This window comes from Lethenteron reissneri, chromosome 21 (assembly GCF_015708825.2).
Source record: "Lethenteron reissneri isolate LAM-NWPU_2019-01 chromosome 21, ASM1570882v1, whole genome shotgun sequence".
Classification (NCBI taxonomy): Eukaryota; Metazoa; Chordata; class Hyperoartia; order Petromyzontiformes; family Petromyzontidae; genus Lethenteron; species Lethenteron reissneri.
In genome coordinates, this window is record NC_083799.1 from 12722966 (window position 1) to 12745824 (window position 22859).

A 22859-nucleotide genomic window follows, 5' to 3' on the forward strand; every position below is an offset into this window, starting at 1 on the left:
CTTTGTCTTCACAGCGCCGGTGGCGGAGGCTGTCGCGGCGAGGTGACGATGAGAGGGGCGGGCGAGGTGGATCGACGGGAGTGGCACGGGCAGCATCAGCAGCAGCAGCTGGTGTCTGGGTGGCCGGGGTTAGCGGGTGACAGAAGCCCCGTGCCCAGGGACTCACGCCTCATTAGCCATTAATGAAACAATCGACAAACGTGATGAGAGCATGCATTATCATTAGCGCAGGGCACGGCCCGGTCAGCAGCCGCCAGCTCGCACACAATGGACCCCCCCCCTCTCCCCACCCTCACTATCCCTCCTTCCCGCTCACAAATCGCTCGCCGCCCGTGCCATTATCGATACAAGCTGGCGGCGGCATGGGCATCTCCAACCTCCCCCGGATTTTTGAAAAGGTCTCTTTCCCTGCCCTTGACACCTTCTGATAATAGCGACGGACGGGGTGAATGGTGGGTGGGTGGGGGGGAGTTCTCTCTCCACCAGCAACAAACGCAGCTGCCAACACAATCTGCGACACATGCGGCATCTCTTCTGAGTCGGTGATTTAGACGAGGCTGCGAGCACTGCACGTGCACAGGATGGGAGTCGTCCTTGCTGTTTGCGATCAGCTGCAGCAACAGCAGCAGCACACGTGTGAGTGCTGTGATGCCCAACTACGGCTGCGCGGGGCAGCCGTGGTTTGTGAAAGTTAGAGGCGCAGCCGTGCAAGTTCTCGCTCACGCCGCCGCTGGCGGTCGGACCTCCACCGGAGGGAGCTCTTGGGAGCAAGGTACGCATCCCCGACTGACTTCTCGGCCTGACTTTGGTAGCGGTGGGAGTACGCACATTTTACTTCGCCACACGCGTATCACCGAATGGACTAGCTGTGGTGTGTAACCCATTGGACGGGAGGGGCATTCAACTTCCGTGCCGGGAGATCGAACCGGCGGTACTATGCATGATGTTAAACGCTTTGTAAATCCACTCCTGGATGAAGACCTCCACACACCAAACCAGTCGGGGGGGGGGGTGGGGGAGGGGGTGGTGGTTTGACCATACTTCTCCGCGCTGGTCAGTGCAGGACGGTTGCGCACCCACCGACATCGGCCGTGGCCGGGAATTTGTGCGCCACCCACCCACCCGCCCGCCTCGCTCCGCTCCGACCAGAGCAGCGCCGCGCGTCTCGGTGATTGTAACACAGGCGCTCTCCGGCGACCCCAATTCCTCTACGTCCGACCCCGTGATCTCGCTCAGATCATCCCGAGTCCTTTCTCGACCGATGGAGCCGCGTGTTTCACCGCGACGCCGATAACACCACCCGTGTTATTAACCAGCGCGGTCTGGCGGGGAGGGGGGGGGATGGCTGGCTGACTCAGCTGCTCTTCGGTGGCCTCGCGTGCGTCCAGACCAGGTTTGCGAGTTCAAATTCTGCTTGGGAAGATTGCACTCAGCCCATCGTCGTCGTAACCACCCATCCCCCCCCCCCCCCCTCGGAGGTCGATACAATTAGCACCACTTTGTGCGGACGTCCACAAGTGGTGGTCCTAACGAGAGGCTCGCTCCCATTGTCCATAGGAATGTGGAATTTCCACCACCGGTTCAGGGCTGTAACCGGGAGATGAGCATCGCGATGATAATAGCAGCAGCGTCCAGACTGTGTGTCTCACACGCCCGTTACGGCGACACTGCGCAGCCCGATGCTCAACTGCAACCACCACCCTTTAAAAAAAAAATTCTGTAATAATAAAATATAAGTAGCCAAATAAATGAAGCAAAAAAAAACGCGCCACCAAAATCTAATTTGCAGTCCCCACCAGCAATATCCTTGAGCAATTATTGACACGCTCATTAAAAGCAATTATTGCATTTTATTATTTAAAAAAAACACCATCACCACCACCACCACCACCCAGAGGCATGGGTCCGAGACAGGGTGTTCACTCGCGGACTCCGTGTTTGGATTGCAAAACCTTCGCTCACTTTGGTCTGTTTAATGTAATTTTTAAAAATGTAAACCTCATTTAACCGATAAAAAAAATTATGTTTAAGCCATTAAAAGTTCAAAAGCAACAATTTTCAGCGTTGGCCGAGCTGCGATCGTCGCCCAACAGGAGAGAGCTGCGGGGGTGGCAAGCCGCTCTCCAGTGAGTGGGGACATCTGCGAAAAAGAGCTTTACAGCTCATCGGATTCCTCCAGTACAAATACAGATTCTGATGATGCTGGGGCCACGCGGTGCTGCTTGCCACTTGGGCAGGGCCCACGTGTGCCCCCGGCTATCAGCTGCTGCAGAGAAATCCGCGGTTCGAATTCGGGCAGACTACCTGGGATAATACTGACGTGTCTGTCTGCGTATTAACCCAAAGGAAATAACCAGGCGCCGCCTGATGATGCTGGTTGTAATTACCGGCGAAACGTCGTACTCGAATTGTAAATGTTGTGGGTTTACCCCTCCAACACACCGGTGTATTGAGCTAGTAAATAATTGGCATGTTTTGTTTTCATGACAAATATTACCAATTGGCTGTGTCGGGTGGTGGCGGGTTTAACGACACATTTATATTCATGCGGTCTAACACGAGCAATATCTATTGTGGAGAAGCAGGCCGCTGTGTGCAGGCGTCAAGGTCAAAATTTGTCAAAATTGTTAAACAATTACCTCCCTGCAAATGACTCCATTGAGATCACACGCAGCGAACAACGCTCACCGCTGACTCGCTCATGCGATTGGCAGGCCAAGTGTCGCACAGGGTGGCAGCTCCCGCTCGGGGTGCCCTTTAAAATGTGTGAGATGTGATGCAATTTGGTTATCACACTTATGCAGTGCTCTGAGACGCCCCGGAGAAACGTGTGTTCTATCAAACACACAAATCATCATCATCATCATCGCTATTAATATGAACCAAATCACTCTCGAAATCGCACGACCTAATTGCCTGCAATTGCATTTTCATAATTATATGCTCGCTTGTCAAAGCAGCTCGTAAGAATGTACAGTTGCGGATGCTAATATTCTCGAGACGTTAAGGGAAGTTGAGCTTCTGGACGATCTCAGCTCACGCGTTGAGAAGAGACCGAAGAGATGCAATGAGAAGGGCTGGGGAGAGATTCCACCGGTGCAAGTCCGTAGGCAGGAGGAGCAGAGGGAGGGTGTGTGCCTCGAGAAGAATGCACGGAATAGACGCTCATGGAGAGAGACACGGAGAGAGAATCTGAGATGCCGATCCTGGGCTGCGATGGGACTCCTGGATCATGACGAAGGAACTTACAGGTCATGGTTGACCGCGTGTGCGTGTGTGTGAGTACGACACTTCACGTGGCCTCAAGGTGCACATGGCCTGGCACAAGCGTCGTGGTGACGTCACCGCCACTTAGTGGCGAATGGCGGTTGTTGTTGTGAGTACGAACTGGATCGGCAGGACTCGTCGCTTGAATGGACAGTGGCCGATGGTCAAGACTAGGGCCTCCATGATGGCGAGATGTTAACTACCTCGCCCGGGATGCAGGTCATGAGTCCGATCCCGATCTCGACCCTGACGACTGGATATGTGGAGTTTGCATGTTCTCCCCGTGGTCACGTGGCTTTTTCTCTGGCTCCTCCGGTTTTTACCTTCCCACTTAGCAAACACGCGTTCAGATTATTTGGCTGCTTTAAATGTCCACACGATAAGCCACTTTCGTTGAGCTATCATTGACGGACAGGTCGCTTCTGAAAAAGAGCTCTACAGCTCGGTTGAGTTTAGACTCGTCACGATGTGGCAGCTCAAGGAGGGAACGCGCGGAGATGGAGTGGTCACATGAGCTCATCCAGCAGCGGATTGATGCATCAGCGGATTCATCGACCTTACGGAACGCGTGTTGTGGGGAATCGCTTCCATCGCCCATGCCCGCCTCGAAGAGACGCTCGGTGTGTAAATAGAGGGTTGTTAGCGGGTGAGTGACTGAATGCGTGGCGAAGGCGGAGTGCTGCCACGGTGACGAGTCTCGCGCACGCGGCACATCCCGGGCAAAGCGTGACGCGGGGGGGGAGGGCCGTTAGCGGCGAAAAGCTAAACCACGATTTAAAGCTTTCGTGACTGCAGGGATTCATCTCCTTGGTTCTTTCGGTAATGTCACGTAGAAGGGAAATAATAAAGTAATTAAAATAAAACGTAACAAAATAATTCTCACGACGTTTCGGCCACAGACCTGGTCTTCACCTGAGGACGGCTGCTTGCGTTGTGGCCGAAACGTCGTGAGAATTATTTTATGTTTTATTTTTATTATTTTATTATTTCCCTTCTACGTGACTTTACCGAAAGAACCAAGAAGAAGCTAAACCACGTCGGACAAGGAAGGTCTTTATCGCCCACCTCCCCACCCACCCCGTACGACCACCACACCCAACACTCACCCCCGCCTACTCGCCCACTAGCTCGTGCGAACGTCGTCGTGTGGATGCAAATCTATCGCTCACGCCGCCATGTAACGTTGTGCGCCGACGGACGATGACGCGGCTCTTCCGCTCGGGGCCGACGGAGCGGACCGGAGCTACGGGCACTTGCGCAACAACGCAGACGAGACGGCGAAGACGAGGCCGCGAGTGAAGAATGGAGATGATCAATCAAATCGCGATTCACAGAATCGATGGGAGGCAGGGCCCCGTGCCATGCACACTACGCCACTGGCCGTGGTGCTAGCCGCACCGAACCACTCGTGTACCATGTTGGCCTTCATCCGACTCTAAAGCTATAGATGGATTCATATTCTTAGGTTTTTTTTTGGGTGAAGTCACGTAGGTAAAAAATGTAAATTAATAAAAGTAAAATAAATAAATAAAATCACGACGTTTCGGAGGCAACACAAGCTTCCATCTTCAGGTGGGACCGTCACAGTACGATAGCTGTATCAAGTGAGAGAAATTCCAAGAAACAGTATTTGTACTGTTATTTTACTTTTATTAATTTAAATTTTTTACCTACGTGACTTTATCGAAAAAACCTAAGAATATGAATCCTTGCAGTCACGAAAGCTTCAAATCTAGAACTATAGATGGATCTTTGCATATAAACATCGTCACTCGGGAGACAAAGGCGGCTGAGTATGTAATTGCGAATTTAACTATGCTGAACTTCTTTTTCACCGCACGTAGCCAACCGTGCAAAACGGAGGTGCGAGAAACCTACAAGAAACTACACACAAACAAACAATCCCCTCTCTCATAGGTACACCGTACCTGCCTGCATGGGTTGCTCATCGCTAAAAGCACTTGCCCCAACAGCCTGTCCAAGGGCTATAAGGGAGAGGAGAGGGGGGGGGGGGGGCATCATTGTGTTTGTGCGTTAACATCAGCACTGGCGAGACAAAGGCGGCCGATTAGCACGGTTGGCTACGCGCGGTGCGAAATAAGTTCAACGCGCGTGGTGCACTCGCCCCCACCGTCTGTTGATGGGCCGTACGGCGTGAGCATCGCTGTGTTGGTGTGTGCGGCGCCACGCGTGACCTGCTGAGCAGCTGCAGCTGGGAGTAGAGGTAGCGCAGCAGGGCGCGGCGGCACACCACCTCGGCGTGGCAGTCGTTGAGCGCCAGGCCCGCCACGCTCATGAACTCCCCGTGTAGGCACTTGGTGCCCGTGGCCAGGCAGACGACGCGCGCCTCGCTCGCGGGACCCCCGTCGCCTGCAGTGGGCACAGCGCACGCACGCACGCATCATCATCATCATCACCATTATCTTCACCATTATCATCACCGTGGTTTTCACCATTATTACCATGATCATCATCACCATCATCATGATCAACATCATCACCATGATCACCATCATCAAAATCCTCACTATCATCAAGATCACCATCATCAACATCACCATAATCATCAACATCATTACCATCATCGCCACCATCATCAACATTATCTTCACCATTATCACCCACGTCGTCTTCACCATCATTACCATGATCATCATAACCACCATCATCACCAACATCATCATCACCACCACCACCATCATCACCACCATCATCACCAACATCATCATCACCACCACCACCATCATCACCACCATTATCATCACCATCATCATCATCACCACCACCATCATCATCATCACCACCACCACCATCATCACCACCATCACCACCACCATTATCTTTACCATTATCACCACCGTCGTCTTCACCATTATTACCATGATCATCACCAACATCATCATGATCACCATCATCAACATCACCATCATCATCACCATCATTACCATCATCGCCACCATCATCAGCAGCAGCATCACCACCATCACCATCATTACCAGTGGCTTAATTTAGCATTGAATGTTTTTGGGACCCCCTCCACCCGATCCCCCTTCATCATCAGACATCATCAACCTTCCTGTCTGCTGCATTATAGTCATCATCATTTAGATCAGCCATATTTTTTAGATCATCACATCCACATTACAATAACTCCTGGGGTGCACTACTGCCACAATCAACAAACCTCCCTGTCAACTACATCATCACGATGCATACACCCAACGCCCATCGTCCACACGGTCATATAATCGGATCTTCGTCAATTTAACCATCATCATCCGCACCGTCGATTAGCACGGTTGCCTACGTAGGGTGCGAAAGAAGTTCAACATACAAACATCATCCTCCCCATCAACTGCACCATCACCATTTCAGTCGCGACTTCCTCTGTACAGAAAGCCGCCACGATCATCATCATTATCATCCAGCCCCCTTGAGCTCCCCACCCCCTTCTCCACCACGAGGCCACGGGGGGGGGCGGGCTGCGGGGGGGGGGGGGGTCCCACGTCAAACGGCACGAAGCGAACCCAATCCGCTCCCACGCAGGAACTAAATTAAAATCTCGCGTCCGCGTTAGGAGGCGGGCGGATGTCTCAGCCGGGGAGAACAATTTGAGCATCACAGAGGAATGGCGCTGTGAGAAATTACTCGAATAAAAGCTTCAGAAAATAAGTTGATTGGGAGCCGAGACGGCACGGGTTGGGGAAAGATACGCGGCACGGTCAGGGCCCGCTGCGCGTCGCGTTATCTCAAACGTGTGACTGCAAACCTCCGCGCGCTGTGCTCCGGTTCATAACAAACGCAAAGGCGTCCCGGGTAAACCAACAGACTGTTTGGGGCAAGTGTTGTTGTCGGCGAGCAACTGTGATGGCTCGGAACGGAGCACGACGAGAGTGGGGTGACGGAACTACGGCCGGCCGCTTTTGTTCTCCCAGCGCCGATGTTTATACACACGGCACCAGGTGCCCATTTAAGGCTGAGTCGACCTAGGGGAAGCCCATAACGAGTGTTGATATTTATAACTGATGTTGGCCGTGAGCGGGAATCAAACTCGGAGCGCGGTGCGCTAATCGCTGCATCGCCGCTACCCGCAGCCTCCTACGCACACACACACGCGGTCTGCACACACGCGGTCTGCACACACACGCATTGTGCACACACGCAGTACGCACACACGCGGTTCGCACACACGCAGTCCACACACACGCATTGTGCACACACGCGGTCCGCACACACGCGGTCCGCACACACACGCATTGTGCACACACGCAGTACGCACACACGCGGTTCGCACACACGCAGTCCACACACACGCATTGTGCACACACGCAGTCTGCACACACGCAGTCTACACACACGCAGTCTGCACACACGCAGTCCGCACACACGCAGTCCGCGCTCACGCAGTCTGCACTCACGCATTGCGCGCTTTCAGATACGCTTCTGGAACCCTCTTCCTTCTGTTTTTTGGAAGCCGCTGTAGCTATGCACATTTAAAGCTAGTGCAGCGCCACATTAAATACGCACTACAGTGACAATAGTTTAAAGCGATTTGAAACATGTTTTATTTTTTGAGGGGGGGGTCTGACTTTTTGTGACGCCGTGCGACAAAGGGGGGGGGGTGTGGTCAAAAATCGTCAAAAATCGCGTGACGTCATTTATGGACGGCCCCATACTCTGACTGATGCTGCGTCTCATATTCGCCAAGACAGACAGATCGCCGACTCGGCCTGGCTCTGGACGATGCGCTTGGTCGAGAGCTATTAGCGAGCGCCTATTCCTGTAGTGCATTGCAAATGTGCCCATGAGGCCATGACCGGTGTCCACTGTCGGAAGCGAAGCGCGGCTGATCCTGCATTGGACGGGCACCCACCGTGATACAAACAGGTGCGTCGGGGGCTCGGTTGTTTGATAGGAGAGGGGTAATGCAGAAAACTGAATTGTTGTACTGTACTGCTACGCCCACGCCACCCGCCACCTTCACCGAAAACGCACTGACCATTAACTCCCGCAACCTTCACGGTTTGGGAAGGCCCTAATCCAGCAGTGGATTGACACCAGGGGTGGTGTACGTGTGCTTGTGTAACTACTGTGTTGGCACGGGGGGAGTGCTGTTGGCGAGCACCCATTAGGGAAAAGAGTTGCGTGGCCGCTCGCAAGCGCGGACGATTCCAGACCACGGTGAGAGCGATAGAGAGAGCGAGAGAGAGAGCGAGAGAGCAGAGAGAGCGAGAGATCAGCTATCGTGCTGTGACGGTTCCACCTGAAGACGGAAGCTTGTGTTGCCTAAGAAACGTCGTGATTTTTTTTTTACTTTTATTAATTTAAATTTTTTACCTACGTGACTTTAGCGAAAAAACCTAAGAATATTAATACGAGATCTACCCCTCGGACAGCAGAACTGGCTGCTTGGAATGCACGGGGGGGAGTGTACCGTGGCCCAAGTAATTTTCCGCGGAGATTTTTAATTAGATCTTAGATTTTTTTTCCCCACGTCTTTAGCCGCGGCAAACATTTATTTATATATATAACAAAAAATATGTAAACTTTTTTTTCGTTTGTCGATATTAAGTTGAGTATCTTAACACATCGGCAGCATTAAAACCTGCGGAACTTAATGGCAAAGCCGCACCGTAATCGTGTCGGGTGAATTAACCAGACAGCCATCATAGCTCGGTAGTAGTTGTTCACACATGCACTGCAGTGGGCTCATTAGAGCTCTGAAAATCACTCTGGAGGCGTTTGTTTCTTCTTTTATCAATGGTGAAGCTTCCAACTCGCATGGGACAACGGCGGAACACACGGCCTGGGTGTGTAGCTATAACATGAGAGGCATCGCCATAGGCGAGTGATATTTGAACCGGTGTTGACCCTAGAACTACCCACACCGGCCTCCCACCTTCACAACCCCGCACTGTCCTGCCTGGTGAAGTATGGTCAAAACAGTCCCCAACGACTGGCACGGCACGGCAAGGCCCCTATAATTAGAGCGTCACGGCGTGCGGTGTAATGATACCGCGGACACCACGTGGTGTGGGTGTAGTACCGGCCCTAGAGGGGCCCGGTGAGCGCTGGTTTATAGCGCTAGATGGCACCACGCTTGGCGTGCAGTGCCAGCCCCTACAGGACAGGGTGTGGGAGTGCCGGCCGTAGGGATGAGGTTACTAAAGGCCATGGCACTCTGGGTAACCCGAGAAGACACGTGACCAGTTAAGTCTACAAAGGGGCCCAAAGTGGGGGCTAGGTGTGGTCACGTGGTTGGGATCCAGATCCTTCTCGAGGATTCTGGAAGGTGGGCGTGGCCAAGGGTGGAGCCAGCCACGCCGCAGAGAATATAAGCCGGGTCCCCCAGAGAGACCGGCGTTGTTGTTGTTGTTGTTGTTGTTCATCCTGAATAAACCTTCGTCTACGTTCTACGTTCTCCAAGTCTCCAACACGTGGACCTGGACCCGAGCTGTTGGTCCCGGTCCGTAGTAGCAGTGACGTTGTAATTAGTGTAGTGAGCCTGGTGACTAGTGTAGTAACTAGTGTAGTAACTAGTGTAGTTAGCCTGGTGACTAGTTCAGTAACTAGTGTAGTAACTAGTGTAGCTAACCTGGTGGTCACCACGTGGCTAGCTACACCAGTCACGTGGTAACTAGTGCAGCTAGCCTGGTGGTCACCACCATAGGTTGTTGTTCTGTTAAGGGGAAAGTTACCCCGTGTGTTGGAGTTAAATAAATTTTAAATTATAAATGTATTGCCTCCAAGTCTAGGTCTGCACTACACAAATATAATGCATTCCAAATATCAATCAAATGAATCCGAAAATTTGACTCGGGCTCGCAGCACAGATGCGCGCATTAAGCACAGCCAATATATTATGTAATTATAATAATTTCTCGTGGTTCCATTTTCTTCTAAATCTCCCCCGCACCGCCCGGCCCCCGCGTGCGAGATATCAAAGCCTCGAGCGCAATCTTTTAGGTGGCTGATAATGAGCGAGTGAGCACGCGCGCGCCTGGGATGCGAGAAGAGAAATTAAATGTGCGGCGCCATCTGAAATGAGCTTCATGTCACGACTCTGAGGGCCCCCCCCCTTTTCTCCCCCTCCAGAGGGGGAGGAGAGGGGGCGGTTTCCGGGGGGGAGGGGAGGGGGCGCCGCTTCAATTCGCCGCAATTACGCGAGGAAATTAAAAGAGTTGCCTGGTTTTTGCCATGCGGACAAGATCATGTGATTGGCAGAAATTATTATAGTTTTTGGCCTTGTATATCATTTTTTTTCTTTCAAGGAGAGGGGGGTGGGTGGGTCGGTGAGAAGCTACGAGGCCGCTGAGTGATGGTGGCGGCTGCACCCATCTGCCACCCACCCTCCGCATCGCCCCCCCCCCCCGCTCTCCATCAATGCGCCCCCTACATCTCCGCTAATATTCATCCATTAAACCCGAGCAATCAATGATCGCTCCTTTCTCTCATCCCCTCCCCTCTCCCTCCCCGTGCCTCCCCACCCCTCTGTCTTTCTGACCAAAATAAATTATATTATTAAACCTCGCCGGCTGACATTACTTTAGAAGTCGCAGAGCTTTAAAAAGCAAACGCCGGCTCAATTCATCATTTTATTAATTCATCTTGTGAAAGACAATTACTACTTTGCTCAACAGCGTCAGCCAGGAGAAAACTATTTCTTTCTGTTCTGCTCAGCTCGGGGCTTCTCCCGTCTCGCTCTCTCTCTCTTTTTTCTCTCATAACCGCAATGGGATGGGACATCTATGTGAGTGTTGTTCCAATCGAAACTATACAAAAACGCAAAAACTATATATATTTTTTAACCAGCTCAGGCCCACACTGAGCAATGGAGCTCTTTTTTCAGAAGCGACCTGGTCACAAATGAAAGCTAAACTTAGTGGCGTATCACGTGGAAATGTTATAGCAGCCAAATACTCTGAACGCACGTTGATTATGAATGTGTAAGAGGGTGAATAGCTGATGTGATTTGTTCATAGATGGCTGTGTCAGACACCGCTGAGATCCGGCCTTCAAATTCGGGTTTCAATTGGCCCTTTGTGAAACCGGGTTCTCAAGCGAGTTGGTGGTTCGGCAAGGTCAACGAGTACTTTACAATCACGGAAGGGATGTAGATGTTTCAAACACATATACACCGATACAAATACTCCACATTCAGCCTTTAATAGACTGTTATGACAATTGCTGTTAGCAAGCACCTATTAAGACTGGCACAGCACACAAAGAGTTGGTGTAGTCAGAACCACGCGCGGCCGCCTTTGTCTCTCGCGGCGCATAAAACAAATCAGGCTTGGACCAGTTCGGATATTCGCCACTCTCAGACACACATCTTACACACACACATCACATACACATCACATACACATCTCACACATCTCACACATCTCACACACACACACATCTAACACACATCACACACATCTCACACACACATCACATACATACACACATCACATACACATCTTACACACACACACACATCTCATAAATCACACACACACATCTCACACACATCACACACATCACACACACACGTATCACACACACACACAAGTTTTACACACAGACCTTACACACATCACACACATCACACACACACATCACACACACACACACGCATACATCTCACCCCCCACCACACTCCCGCAGCGGGCCTCACCGCGGGTCAACACCATCCCGGCCAGCACCTTGCGCCGCTCAAGGAGCGCGGCGGCCACCCCGCCACGCGACGCGGCTCCTCCGTCTCCTCCATCTCCTCCTCCTCGTCGTCCTCCATCTCCTCCTCCTCGTCGTCCTCCCGCCAGCTCCGCAAACTTATCGAGCACGAGGCGCGCCACGCGGTCCGCGAGTCCCTGCAGGGAACACCGCCGAACGCCCACGAGGGATCAGTGGCGGCAGGGAAAACGCTCGTGTAGGTGGGTGGCGGGGGGGTGGGGGGTGCAATGGAGTGGGGGGGGGGTCATAGATGTGGTGTAGCGGTTGAGGGGGGGGGGCAGTTTTACCCGGACCTTTGATCTCGGGAATTATCAGAATGGACCCCCCCCCCCCCCCCCCCCCCGCTGGTCCTCATCTGAAATTATGCCCCAGGCCTCCGAAAAGTTTTCAACGACCCTGATTGAGGGTCGGCTGACTTTCCATGTTGCTGTCCCTTGATTCATACCACCCATACCCCCCCCATCCCCCCACCCCCCTTGGCTACGTAACACGTGGATCTTTTTGGCGACTCGACATGGGCCAACCGTGGCCGAGGCATCGCACGAATTCCAAATTCACCACGCGGATTCAGAACCAATGTCACCATCACCGTCTCAAAACTCAACAGGGCTCCAAAGATGATGAGGACATTCGTTACGATTATCATCATCATCGGTCCGCTTGTTTGCTCTGGAAAGCCTCGCTGAGTCTCACGGCTGTATTTCAAGAGGGTCGTGCCAAGCGTGTGACAGAACCTTCGTGCACCTTAATCGCCCCAGAATTGATGCGCGCACACGCGTGGGGTGAGCGATTACTGTCTACCCGGTCCGTCTCTATAGTTTATGCCCGTGTCTCACCATGTCTACCTCGCCGTGTCTCCCGTGCGTGTCTCGGTTGACTACGTACGCTGCGAAATAAGTTCAACATACTAAACTGAAACCAAACGAATTTTTTTGATCTTACCAGTTAAGACCCACTGAGCGAAAGATCTCTTTTTCAGAATCGACCTGGCTGCCAATGACAGATCGACAAAGTGGTTTATCACCAGGAAATGGAAGCGGCCAAATAGTCGAAACGCATACATACACACGTGCATGGCGGAGCAACCCTATGCGAGATGCGGACCGAAATGAGCACACACATGCATACACACGTGGCGTCTTCTGGTCCAACACCAATGGAGACTAGGCTCTAAGAAAAGCTGTCTCGGGTGTGGACCAATCAACTTCAAGGACAGTGCATATCATTATCAGAGTTGTTTCTTTTTCTTTGCATTTTGACTGCTTGTGTTGTGGTTATTGCAAACATGATGCCTTGTATAAAGGTGTCAGTTTTGTACCAGTTTAAAGGGTAAAAACCTACTACTATATTTTGCCAACTTTGGGGGCTTAAATGACGAGACTTTCATATGCACTTTTTAAATCCTTTATATTAAGTTCACTTGCGTGCTTGCATGCTTGCTTACGACCGTGCAAATCTTTCGGTCGTTTTTTAACCCACTTCCCGTGATCCAATCGAGCTGACATTTTGCACACAGACTCGTTGTGCGTGACAATTTATTTTCGTGAATTTCCAAAATTTAACACTTTTTAGGAAAAAATAAATTATATTTAATTACCAATTGCTTAATGATGGCAGGCAATCATCTGACCCATAGGTGGCAGCCATCTCAAGCCAGAGGACGAGAGGACTCTAGCCGCTACGCATATAAAGGATTTATAGTGAAAAACTTTGTTTTTACGGGTTAATTTTTTTTCACTTGTGCCCAGGGTCGAGGTCAACATCGCCATTTAGGAGACAAAGGCGGTCAGCTACGTGCGGTTCTGGCTTTACAAAATCCACTTCGCCAGTGTGTGTCGTGCCAACCTTAATAAGTGCGCTGTAACTAACACGTCCACTGGCCTTCCGGAACTAATTGGGAGTGGGAAGGAGGTAGGCTGGTGCATTTTAACGACTTTTTAATTTAGTTAACTTGCTTGCATTCATCTTTAAAGTTTATCGGCTTCTTTTACTTGAATTCATTCATTACCTTTGTCTCTTTCACTCCCCCCTACAGTCCCCTTGCCGTTCATAATGTTCCTTACCCTAATTAGGACAATTATGTGCCGTGTAATTCCCATCACGCAGGCGCACACAGCGAGCGAAATGCGGGCCCGACACACGTGCTGTGCAGTTGCGTAATGAGCGAGGGGCAAGGAGGTGGCCAAAGCTACAAGTTGAGGCCCCCTTGACAACCACCATGTTATGTGCTTTCAACAAGAGTGTAAAAGAACAAACGCTTATTTAAAAAGCGATTCAAATAGATTTTTACGACAATACTTTCATTTACGTTTCGTGATGAATTTCAATTTTACTAGAGAAATAACGTGATATTGCAAAGACACTACTACGGAGCTGTAGGGGCTGCATTTTGCGAAGACGGAGCGCCACATACAGCATTAAATGTTCGAGACCGTGAGCGTCACGATGATGTGAGTAGGCAAGAGAAGCCGTGATATACAATCGCCTCTGGGTGCGACCGTGCGAGACAAATCCCTACCTAACCGATTGCCGCACCCCCTGAGCTGCCAATGTAGTTACTACGCCACTGGTGCCATACCAAACCAGTTCACGCGTGCCTCGTTGGATGGCCTTACGGACGTGCGTGTGCTGCTCAATTTCTCGGGCCGAAATCAAACTAAAAAAAAACATTGCTCGTGTGTTAATTCGACAACGATTCGATGTCAAGTTCATGAAAAGTGCGCCGCTCTTCTCAAAGCAGTCACTCACTGCATGTCACGTCACGCCTCTGTTTTGTCCACCACCTGCACCACGGAAAGTGGCGCCCCACACATCAGATTTTATTTTCTTCTCACTTCTCACGGATGCCTCCAGAATTGTCCGTCAGTAAACTTCTCTAGCACCACCCCGCCCCCCCCTTCTCAAAAAATCACCACCACGAATCCCATCGTCAACATGATCATCACAACGTTGTTTTCAGAACATCGTGCTATGCAGTGAGGTCTCCGGATTATGTTCGCAGCTCTACCACCTCTTTCTGGTCTGAAGAAGGGCCATTGCCCGGATCGTTTGCCTCGACTAAATAATTTTGTTCATGAGGGTGTTTTCATTACAAGAAGTGGCCTGTTGATTTGTGGTCTCTGAATAGGTGTGACAACTGCGCTACACGAAGTATGACACACTCACTGCATAATATACACATCTTAAATACAAAAAAACCCAACCGCTGCTGCTATTGATTTTTACAAATAAAACACGACCCGGAGAAAACTGACACCAGACGGGGTAAACAGAGAGGGCGGCTGTGATGTCTTTCATGCCACGCGATCCCCCAGGCCATCGCGTCGAGATCAGCGACTTCAATGCTCGCAGAGTAATTGTTTCAAAGTGCACACAAATGCTGCCCCCTCTCCCCACACCTAGTCCCCCCTTCACCCCCCGCCCCCCCCCCCCCCATCAGCCCGGCTAAATTGGCACTCACGCACACGTCGAGCACAGCCACGACGCTTTCTAGTCTCACAGACAGTGCTGTTCATACAACATCGATCTACAATGCAAGACAATTATCAACTACGTATTGAATCATACTTAAGCCATCCAGATATGAATACCACCATCGTGATGATCCTCCTCCACGTAAGCGCCAGCGCTAATATCGCTATCACCAGTGTCTCCGCTGGTCATTATCATGAACCTCATTAGCTACATAATCATCTTCAAGACGACTCTATCTCATCTGAATAAAGATGACCATCATCAACATCATCACCATCAACGGCAATCTGAAAATTCTATCCTGCGAAGGGCACGACCACGTGGCTGCAAAGCACGCGACAACGTGGGTGTCAAGTAGGCCACCACGTGACCAGGAAGTGCGCCACCACGTGACCGAGATGAAGGCCACCACGTGACCGTGAAGTGCACCACCACGTGACCACGAAGAAGGCCACCACGTGACCGTGAAGTGCGCCACCACGTGACCGCGAAGAAGGCTACCACGTGACCGTGAAGTGCGCCACCACGTGACCGCGAAGAAGGCCACCACGTGACCGTGAAGTGCACCACCACGTGACCACGAAGAAGGCCACCACGTGACCGTGAAGTGCACCACCACGTGACCACGAAGAAGGCCACCACGTGACCGTGAAGTGCGCCACCACGTGACTGCGATGAAGGCCACCACGTGACCATGAAGTGCGCCACTACGTGGCCGCGACGAAGGCCACCACGTGACCGTGAAGTGCGCCACCACGTGGCCGCGACGAAGGCCACCATGTGACCGTAAAGTGCGCCACCACGTGACTGCGACGAAGGCCACCATGTGACCGTGAAGTGCGCCACCACGTGACCACGAAGAAGGCCACCACGTGACCACAAAGTGCGCCACCACGTGGCTATTCAGCGCGCCTCCACGTGTTACCTCCTGCTTCACGACTCAAGCACAAGCGCGTGTGGCGGCGACACTCACCTGCGAGAGCACCGCGTGGTTCTCGCCCAGGCCCTGCGGAGGCCCCACGGTCGGTGGCCGGGCCGGCCTAAACGCGGCCCCTATCCCGTAGAGCGCCCTCAGGGCGGCCTGGGCCGCGCGGCTCCGAGCCACCCTCTTGCTCCGCGCCGCTCCCCTGAAGGAGCATCCGCCCACGGTCACCTGCACCACCACACGAGGAGAGACGCCCTCGGCCGTCGTCGGCCCAGCCGCCCCGGGCACTCCGGGGGGTCCCGCGATGTCTCCGAAGGCCGCGTCGGGATGCAGCGCGCCGAGGGCCCACACGGGATTGTTGCGCACCTGGCTGAAGGCGTCGAAAAGGGCCACCGCGCCCAGTGGAGGCCACCCGGGGGCTTGGTAGCTCTCCAGGGCCTGCAGATCCTCGCTTGGAGCAGCCCCGCCACCGGAATGCGTCCGCTGAGCCCATGCGACCGCATGCGGGACGGACGCATCCGCTTCCAACGCGAGAGGAGCTCTCTTTGTGACCGCTGCTTGAGTGCTGTTGCTGTAGCCGCTGCTGCTGTTGTTGCTGCTGATATTGTATCTGTAGTCATTCCAGCTGTAGTAGCAGCACTCGCCCTTTAAAGTTCTAGAGTGCACGCTGGAGTCGATTGTGGTGTTGTTGTTGTTGTTGTTGTAGTTGTTGTGGCTACCGCGGTTGTTGTTGTGTTTCAGCGCCCGGCACGCAAGTGTCCGAGGCGCCCATTCTGATGGTCTCGGCGTGAGCTGCGTGAGAGTGGGGTGCCGTAGTGGGGAGGGTTCGGGAGGGGCCGGGCTTCCCTGCGAGGGCTCCATGCGTGAGCCACGCGTCAAGGGTGACCCCTGTCCCTGGTCAACCTGGAGTTGTCCATGGTTCTGAAAACCCGTGTCGTGTCCATGTAGACCCGCGCGGCCCGTAGTGCTGGGCGATCGTATTTGACTACTGCTGCTGCTGCTGCTACCCATGGGTTGTGTCGAGATGGTAGAGCAGGTGGTGGCGGTGGATAACACAACCGCCACGGCCGCTGCGATTCCTCTTCCTGGGAAATCGGCAACACCGCCGCCACTACCACCGCCGTTATTGAAATCACCATCAACACCAAAACCACCACTCGTACTGCCAATACCGCCATGAACACTGCCGCTATCACCAACAACGCCATCGTTACCGCCACTAATGCCGTCACCAACACCGCCAGCAACGCAGTCACCGCCACTTCCACCCACGTCCGCAAGGTCACCAACACCGCAACCACCGCCGCCGCCGACGGCGACCCCTGGCTCAGACGCGAAGTCCGCGACATCGAATCGCATCTCGTGCTCCCCCTGCTCATCGCGGGCAAAGTCAGCATTGGCGGGCAGCGCAGAGGCGGCTCGGCCCATGGCGCGGTGCGCCTCCCACGCGTCGGGGAACTGCACGAAGGAGCGCAGCGCGCGCTCGGCCGCACGAGCCTTCGCCTCGCGCTTCGTGGGGCCCGCGCCCACGAAGGTGTCGCCGTTCACGTCCACGGCGAGCGTGAAGCGCGGCGCGTGCACGGGCCCCGTCTGCGACACCACGCGGTACTGCAGGCCCGGCCGCAACTCGTTGAGCTGCATCAGCGCGTTCTTGTTGGGCGGCGGCGGCGGAGGCGGCAGCAGCAGCAGCAGCGACGGGGGTGGTTGTGACGGAAGCAGCGTTGGTGGTGCGAGTGGATGATGTGGTGGTGGTGGTGGCTGCAGCGGTGTTGCCCCGTAGCTGCTGCTGGTGGTGATGGTGGGTGCGAGGTGGTGAGTGTGTTGGTTATGGGGGGGTGGCGGAACGAATGCGGCGTGCAGAGGAAAGGGCATGGGCAGGGCCATCAGGGAGAGGCCCCCTGCACGGCGCCTCCTCTTAGGGCGGAAGCGCGGAGCAGCCCGTCCCGCGTTCTCCTCCTCCAGCGCCCGCTTGAGGCCCCCACCAGCCGGGCCCCGCAGACCACCCACTTCGGGCCCCGACGCAGAGGGGGAGAGACCCTGCACGGGAGCCGTGGCCGCCTCTTGGGAGTCGTCGCTGTCAGACAGGAGGCAGTTTTCCTTCACGCTGCCGGAACCTGAGGGATGCACAACACATACGTGAACGTACACACACATACATACGTACATGTACAACAACAACCGCCATTCACCACTAAGTGGCGGTGACGTCACCATGGCGCCCGTACCAGGCTATCTGTATGTTGAGGCCACGTGAAGTGTTGAACATCCGCCGGCAGGAGGTCACGGGGCAGAGCCACCAGGTGGCATGGGTTGGCAGACTGAGATGACTGGCCGATGCACCTCCTGCGCCTCCTACTGTGCCAACTTGCTATGATTTAGCCGCCTGGTGCTCCGCTCGTTGTTGTGAGCGTCGCTCCTCTGCTCTCCGTTGTTGTTGGAGGGCGACTGCCTCGAACTGCCCAGCAACGTCCTTTATGAGCCTCCTCCACAGAGGCTGATCTTGACACCGCTGGTACCAGTCATTGGCAAGTCCACTCAGCTCCACATCCTTTTGTACTCTATCTCTTCTCTAGCCCATTGCGCGCCCATCTAGCCCCCTCTATCCGGCCAAACAAAAGCTGTTTAGGCATGCGGTAGCTTGGCATGTAGGCTATCGAAGGCTTCACGAACTACGTGGTCGAAATAGGTTTTAAATCATGTGGGAGCCAGAGGACATCCCTTTCGCACACCAAGGTGAACAGGGAATGGCTCTGACTGCCAGCTACATTTTTTACCCGGGCGCACTCACCATCATGAAGGTCCTTAATGATTGTGAGCAGAGAGTCACGGACTTCGAAAGCACGAAGAACAACCCAGAGCCCAGGCCTACTGATGGTATCATAGGCCTTGACTAGGTCCATTAAGCAGAGATGTTGGTCTTGTGGGAATTCCCTATACCTCTGCTGTAGCAGACAGACAGAAAATATGGCATCTGTGCAGGACCGCCCTGTCCTGAAATGACATTGGGGCTCCACAAGCCTCTCTTCAGCGTGCCTAGCAAGGCGATGTTTAATAATCCTTGCCAGGACTGTTCCCGGCAAGGATTATTCGCTGAGGAGTGAGATGTCCTTGTCGTTTATACAGTCTGTACGGTCCCCATTCTTAAAGAGGCGGACTACCAGGGCAACCGTCCAGTGGTCCAGACTGTTGCTATGATGTCATGTAGGGCAATCTGTGCACAAACGCCACCCTCCCTCAGCATTTCGCTTGAGAGATCACCTCTGCCCGGTGCCTTTCCTGGTCTCACACACATAAATACACATACGTACACGTGCCAATGCCAGTACCCGCCATTCGCCACTAAGTGACGGTAACGGGCCTGTGCCAGGCCAGGTGCACTTTGAGGTCACGTGAAGTGTCGAAGGCTCGCTCCATTCGCACACACACACATACATATGAACACATCAAAGTGCTGCTAGGCAGCACCTATGACGACGGTTGAGGTGGGTGGCCAACATCAAGCCCGGCCGCCTTTGTCCCGAGTGGCAGTGTTCACACACCACACCAGGTACTCATTTGAGGCTCAGTGGACCTAGGGGAGGCCCAAGACTGGTTCAGATGTCCATCACTGGTGTTGACAGTGGACGGGAATCGAACTCAGGAGACAAGGCCCGTAGTGCAGTGCGCTATCCGCTACACTGCCGCTCCACACACAGTTAGCTCATTCACCCGGTGTAGACACCACAGTGTGGTTAACTCATAGGCCCTGTGTACACACCACGGCGTGGGTCACTCACTCATGTTGTCCTCCTCCTGTCGCTGCTGCTCGTGCGACCTCGCGTGCCAGAAGGCGGGGGGAGCTCCCCTCGCGGGCAACAGGGCGAGAGCGCGATCTGTGGGGGGCATGCCGGAGGGAGAGGGGGTAGAGAGAGGGGGTGTAGAGAGGGGTAGAGAGAGAGGGGGTAGAGAGAGAGAGGGGGTAGAGAGAGAGGAGGTAGAGAGAGGGGGGGTAGAAAGAGAGGGGGTAGAGAGGGGGGGGGGGTAGAGAGAGAAGGGGGGTAGAGAGAGAGAGGGGGTAGAGAGGGGGGGGGGGGTAGAGAGAGAGGGGGTAGAGAGAGAGGGGTAGAGAGAGAGAGAGGGGGTAGAGAGAGAGAGAGGGTAGAGAGAGAGGGGGGTAGAGAGAGAAGGGGGTAGAGAAAGAGACGGGGTAGAGAGAGGGGGTAGAGAAAGAGGGGGGGTAGAGAGAGGGGGTAGAGATAGAGAGGGGGTAGAGAGAGAGAGGGGGTAGAGAGAGGGGGTAGAGAGAGGGGGGGTAGAGAGAGAGGGGGTAGAGAGAGGAGAGATGGGGTAGAGAGAGAGGGGGTAGAGAGTAGAGAGGGGGTCGAGAGAGGGGGTAGAGAAAGAGGGGAGGTAGAGAGAGGGGGTAGAGAGAATGAGAGGGGGGTCGAGAGAAGGGGTAGAGAGAGAGGGGGTAGAGAGAGAGAGAGGGGGTAGAGAGTAGAGAGGGGGTCGAGAGAGGGGGTAGAGAAAGAGGGGGGGTAGAGAGAGGGGGTAGAGAGAGAGGGGGTAGAGAGAGGGGGTAGAGAGAGAGGGGGTAGAGAGAGAGGGGGGGTAGAGAGAGGGGGTAGAGAGAGAGAGGGGGTAGAGAGAGAGGGGAGGTAGAGAGAGAGGGGGGGTAGAGAGAGGGAAGGGGTAAGAAGGAGATCAGAGCGTGACATCTTTCATTTAAACAGGGTGGGGGGTGCACATAAAACAAAGCATTGGAAAAAATGATGAACGAAGCAAAGTGCCGACCACACCGAGCGTCTTCTTGTTTCCTCTGATCGTAAAAAAGAGAGCGAGAGCGAGAGGCAGGAGGCGGTGGAGGAGAGTGTGGAGAGGGCGCAATGATCGAGCCGAGTTTTCAAGTGGAGCGACTTTAATGGTCTCAGCCAACGCGCCCATAAATTCGCGCGCGCGCGCACACGAATAGCCATCATCTATTTATATATTTGTTCTCGATGTGGTTCAATTCTTCCTATTAATTGAATAACGCGCTGTCTTAACGCGTTGCCCACAATGCAAACGGACAATTCATTATTTGGTTGACGCGTTTACCCACGAGAGCCACACCGAGTCGTACGGATGGAACACGGCCACGAGAAGGGATCTCAGACGTAGTTTTGCACAGTCCTCTTCCGTGGGCAATTTCCGAGCACAGGGGTCGATACATCGTTTCAATCCATCTCTCGCGGGACGAGCCGCTGATTGCGAAATCGGTATAAGCTGGATTAGAGGTGGGGGGGCAAAGGTTGGAGGGAGTGAGGAGCAGTGGGTGTCGAACCGATCCTCTGGAGCTGCGCAGAAGAGCGCTGTCTGTTCCCCGCGTCTATTTATATCATCGTCTCCTAATTCGAGTAGGAAATCAACTTAAGGGATCCGTAACTTATAATGAAATCCATTAATAACCATCGGCGAGATTGTGCGACGCGCAAGACACTAATGCGCACAGTGGCTACGCGCTCACACACACGCGCTCACACACACACACGCGCTCACACACACACACGCGCTCACACACACACACGCGCTCACACACACACACGCGCTCACACACACACACGCGCTCACACACACACACGCGCTCACACACACACACGCGCTCACACACACACACGCGCTCACACACACGCACGCGCTCACACACACGCACGCGCTCACACACACACACGCGCTCACACACACACACGCGCTCACACACACACGCGCTCACACACACACGCGCTCACACACACACGCGCTCACACACACACACGCGCTCACACACACACACGCGCTCACACACACACACGCGCTCACACACACACACGCGCTCACACACACACACACGCGCTCACACACACACACACACGCGCTCACACACACACGCGCTCACACACACACGCGCTCACACACACACACGCGCTCACACACACACACGCGCTCACACACACACACGCGCTCACAAACGCGCTCACAAACGCAACGATAGTTAGCACTTCATGCAACCACGAATTAAGCGCCAAGACATTCGAGCTTGGAGTTTGGACACCCAACACCCGTGTCTCCCTCCCCGTGTCTCCCTCCCCGTGTCTCAAGTCCCCGTGTCTCCCTCCCGGTGTCGCCCTCCCCGTGCCTCCCTACCCATGCCCCTGTCACCCGTGTTTCCCTCCCCGTGTCTCAAGTCCCCGTGTCTCCCTCCCCGTGTCTCCTTCCCAGCGTCTCCGCTCCCCGTGTCTCCCTCCCCGTGTCTCAAGTCCCCGTGTCTCCCTCCCCGTGTCTTCCTACCCATGCCCCTGTCACCCGTGTCTCCCTCCCCGTGTCTCCCTACCCATGTCTCCCTCCCAGTGTCTCAAGTCCCCGTGTCTCCGCTCCCCGTGTCTCCCTCCCCGTGTCTCAAGTCCCTCCCGGTGTCGCCCTCCCCGTGCCTCCCTACCCATCCCCCTGTCATCTGTGTCTCCCTCCCCGTGTCTCCAAC

The 22859-nt window shown here is 53.9% G+C and overlaps 1 protein-coding gene across 3 annotated transcripts in view; it reads right to left on the minus strand.

Annotated features, from left to right (window-relative positions):
* LOC133345252 (double-stranded RNA-specific editase 1-like) overlaps positions 1-22859 on the minus strand; it is a 212762-nt gene that overhangs the window by 60946 nt on the left and 128957 nt on the right. For all 3 annotated transcript variants that reach the window (XR_009755426.1, XR_009755425.1, XM_061555846.1), the window contains exons 2-5: positions 20161-20256; positions 16433-18498; positions 11930-12122; positions 5463-5637 (exon numbers count right to left, since the gene is read on the minus strand). Coding sequence is in view for 1 of the 3 variants with exons in the window: in XM_061555846.1 (XP_061411830.1) it covers positions 5463-5637; positions 11930-12122; positions 16433-18498; positions 20161-20164 (2438 nt within the window). In the remaining 2 variants the exon portion in view is untranslated. The remainder of the gene's footprint in view (positions 1-5462; positions 5638-11929; positions 12123-16432; positions 18499-20160; positions 20257-22859) is intronic.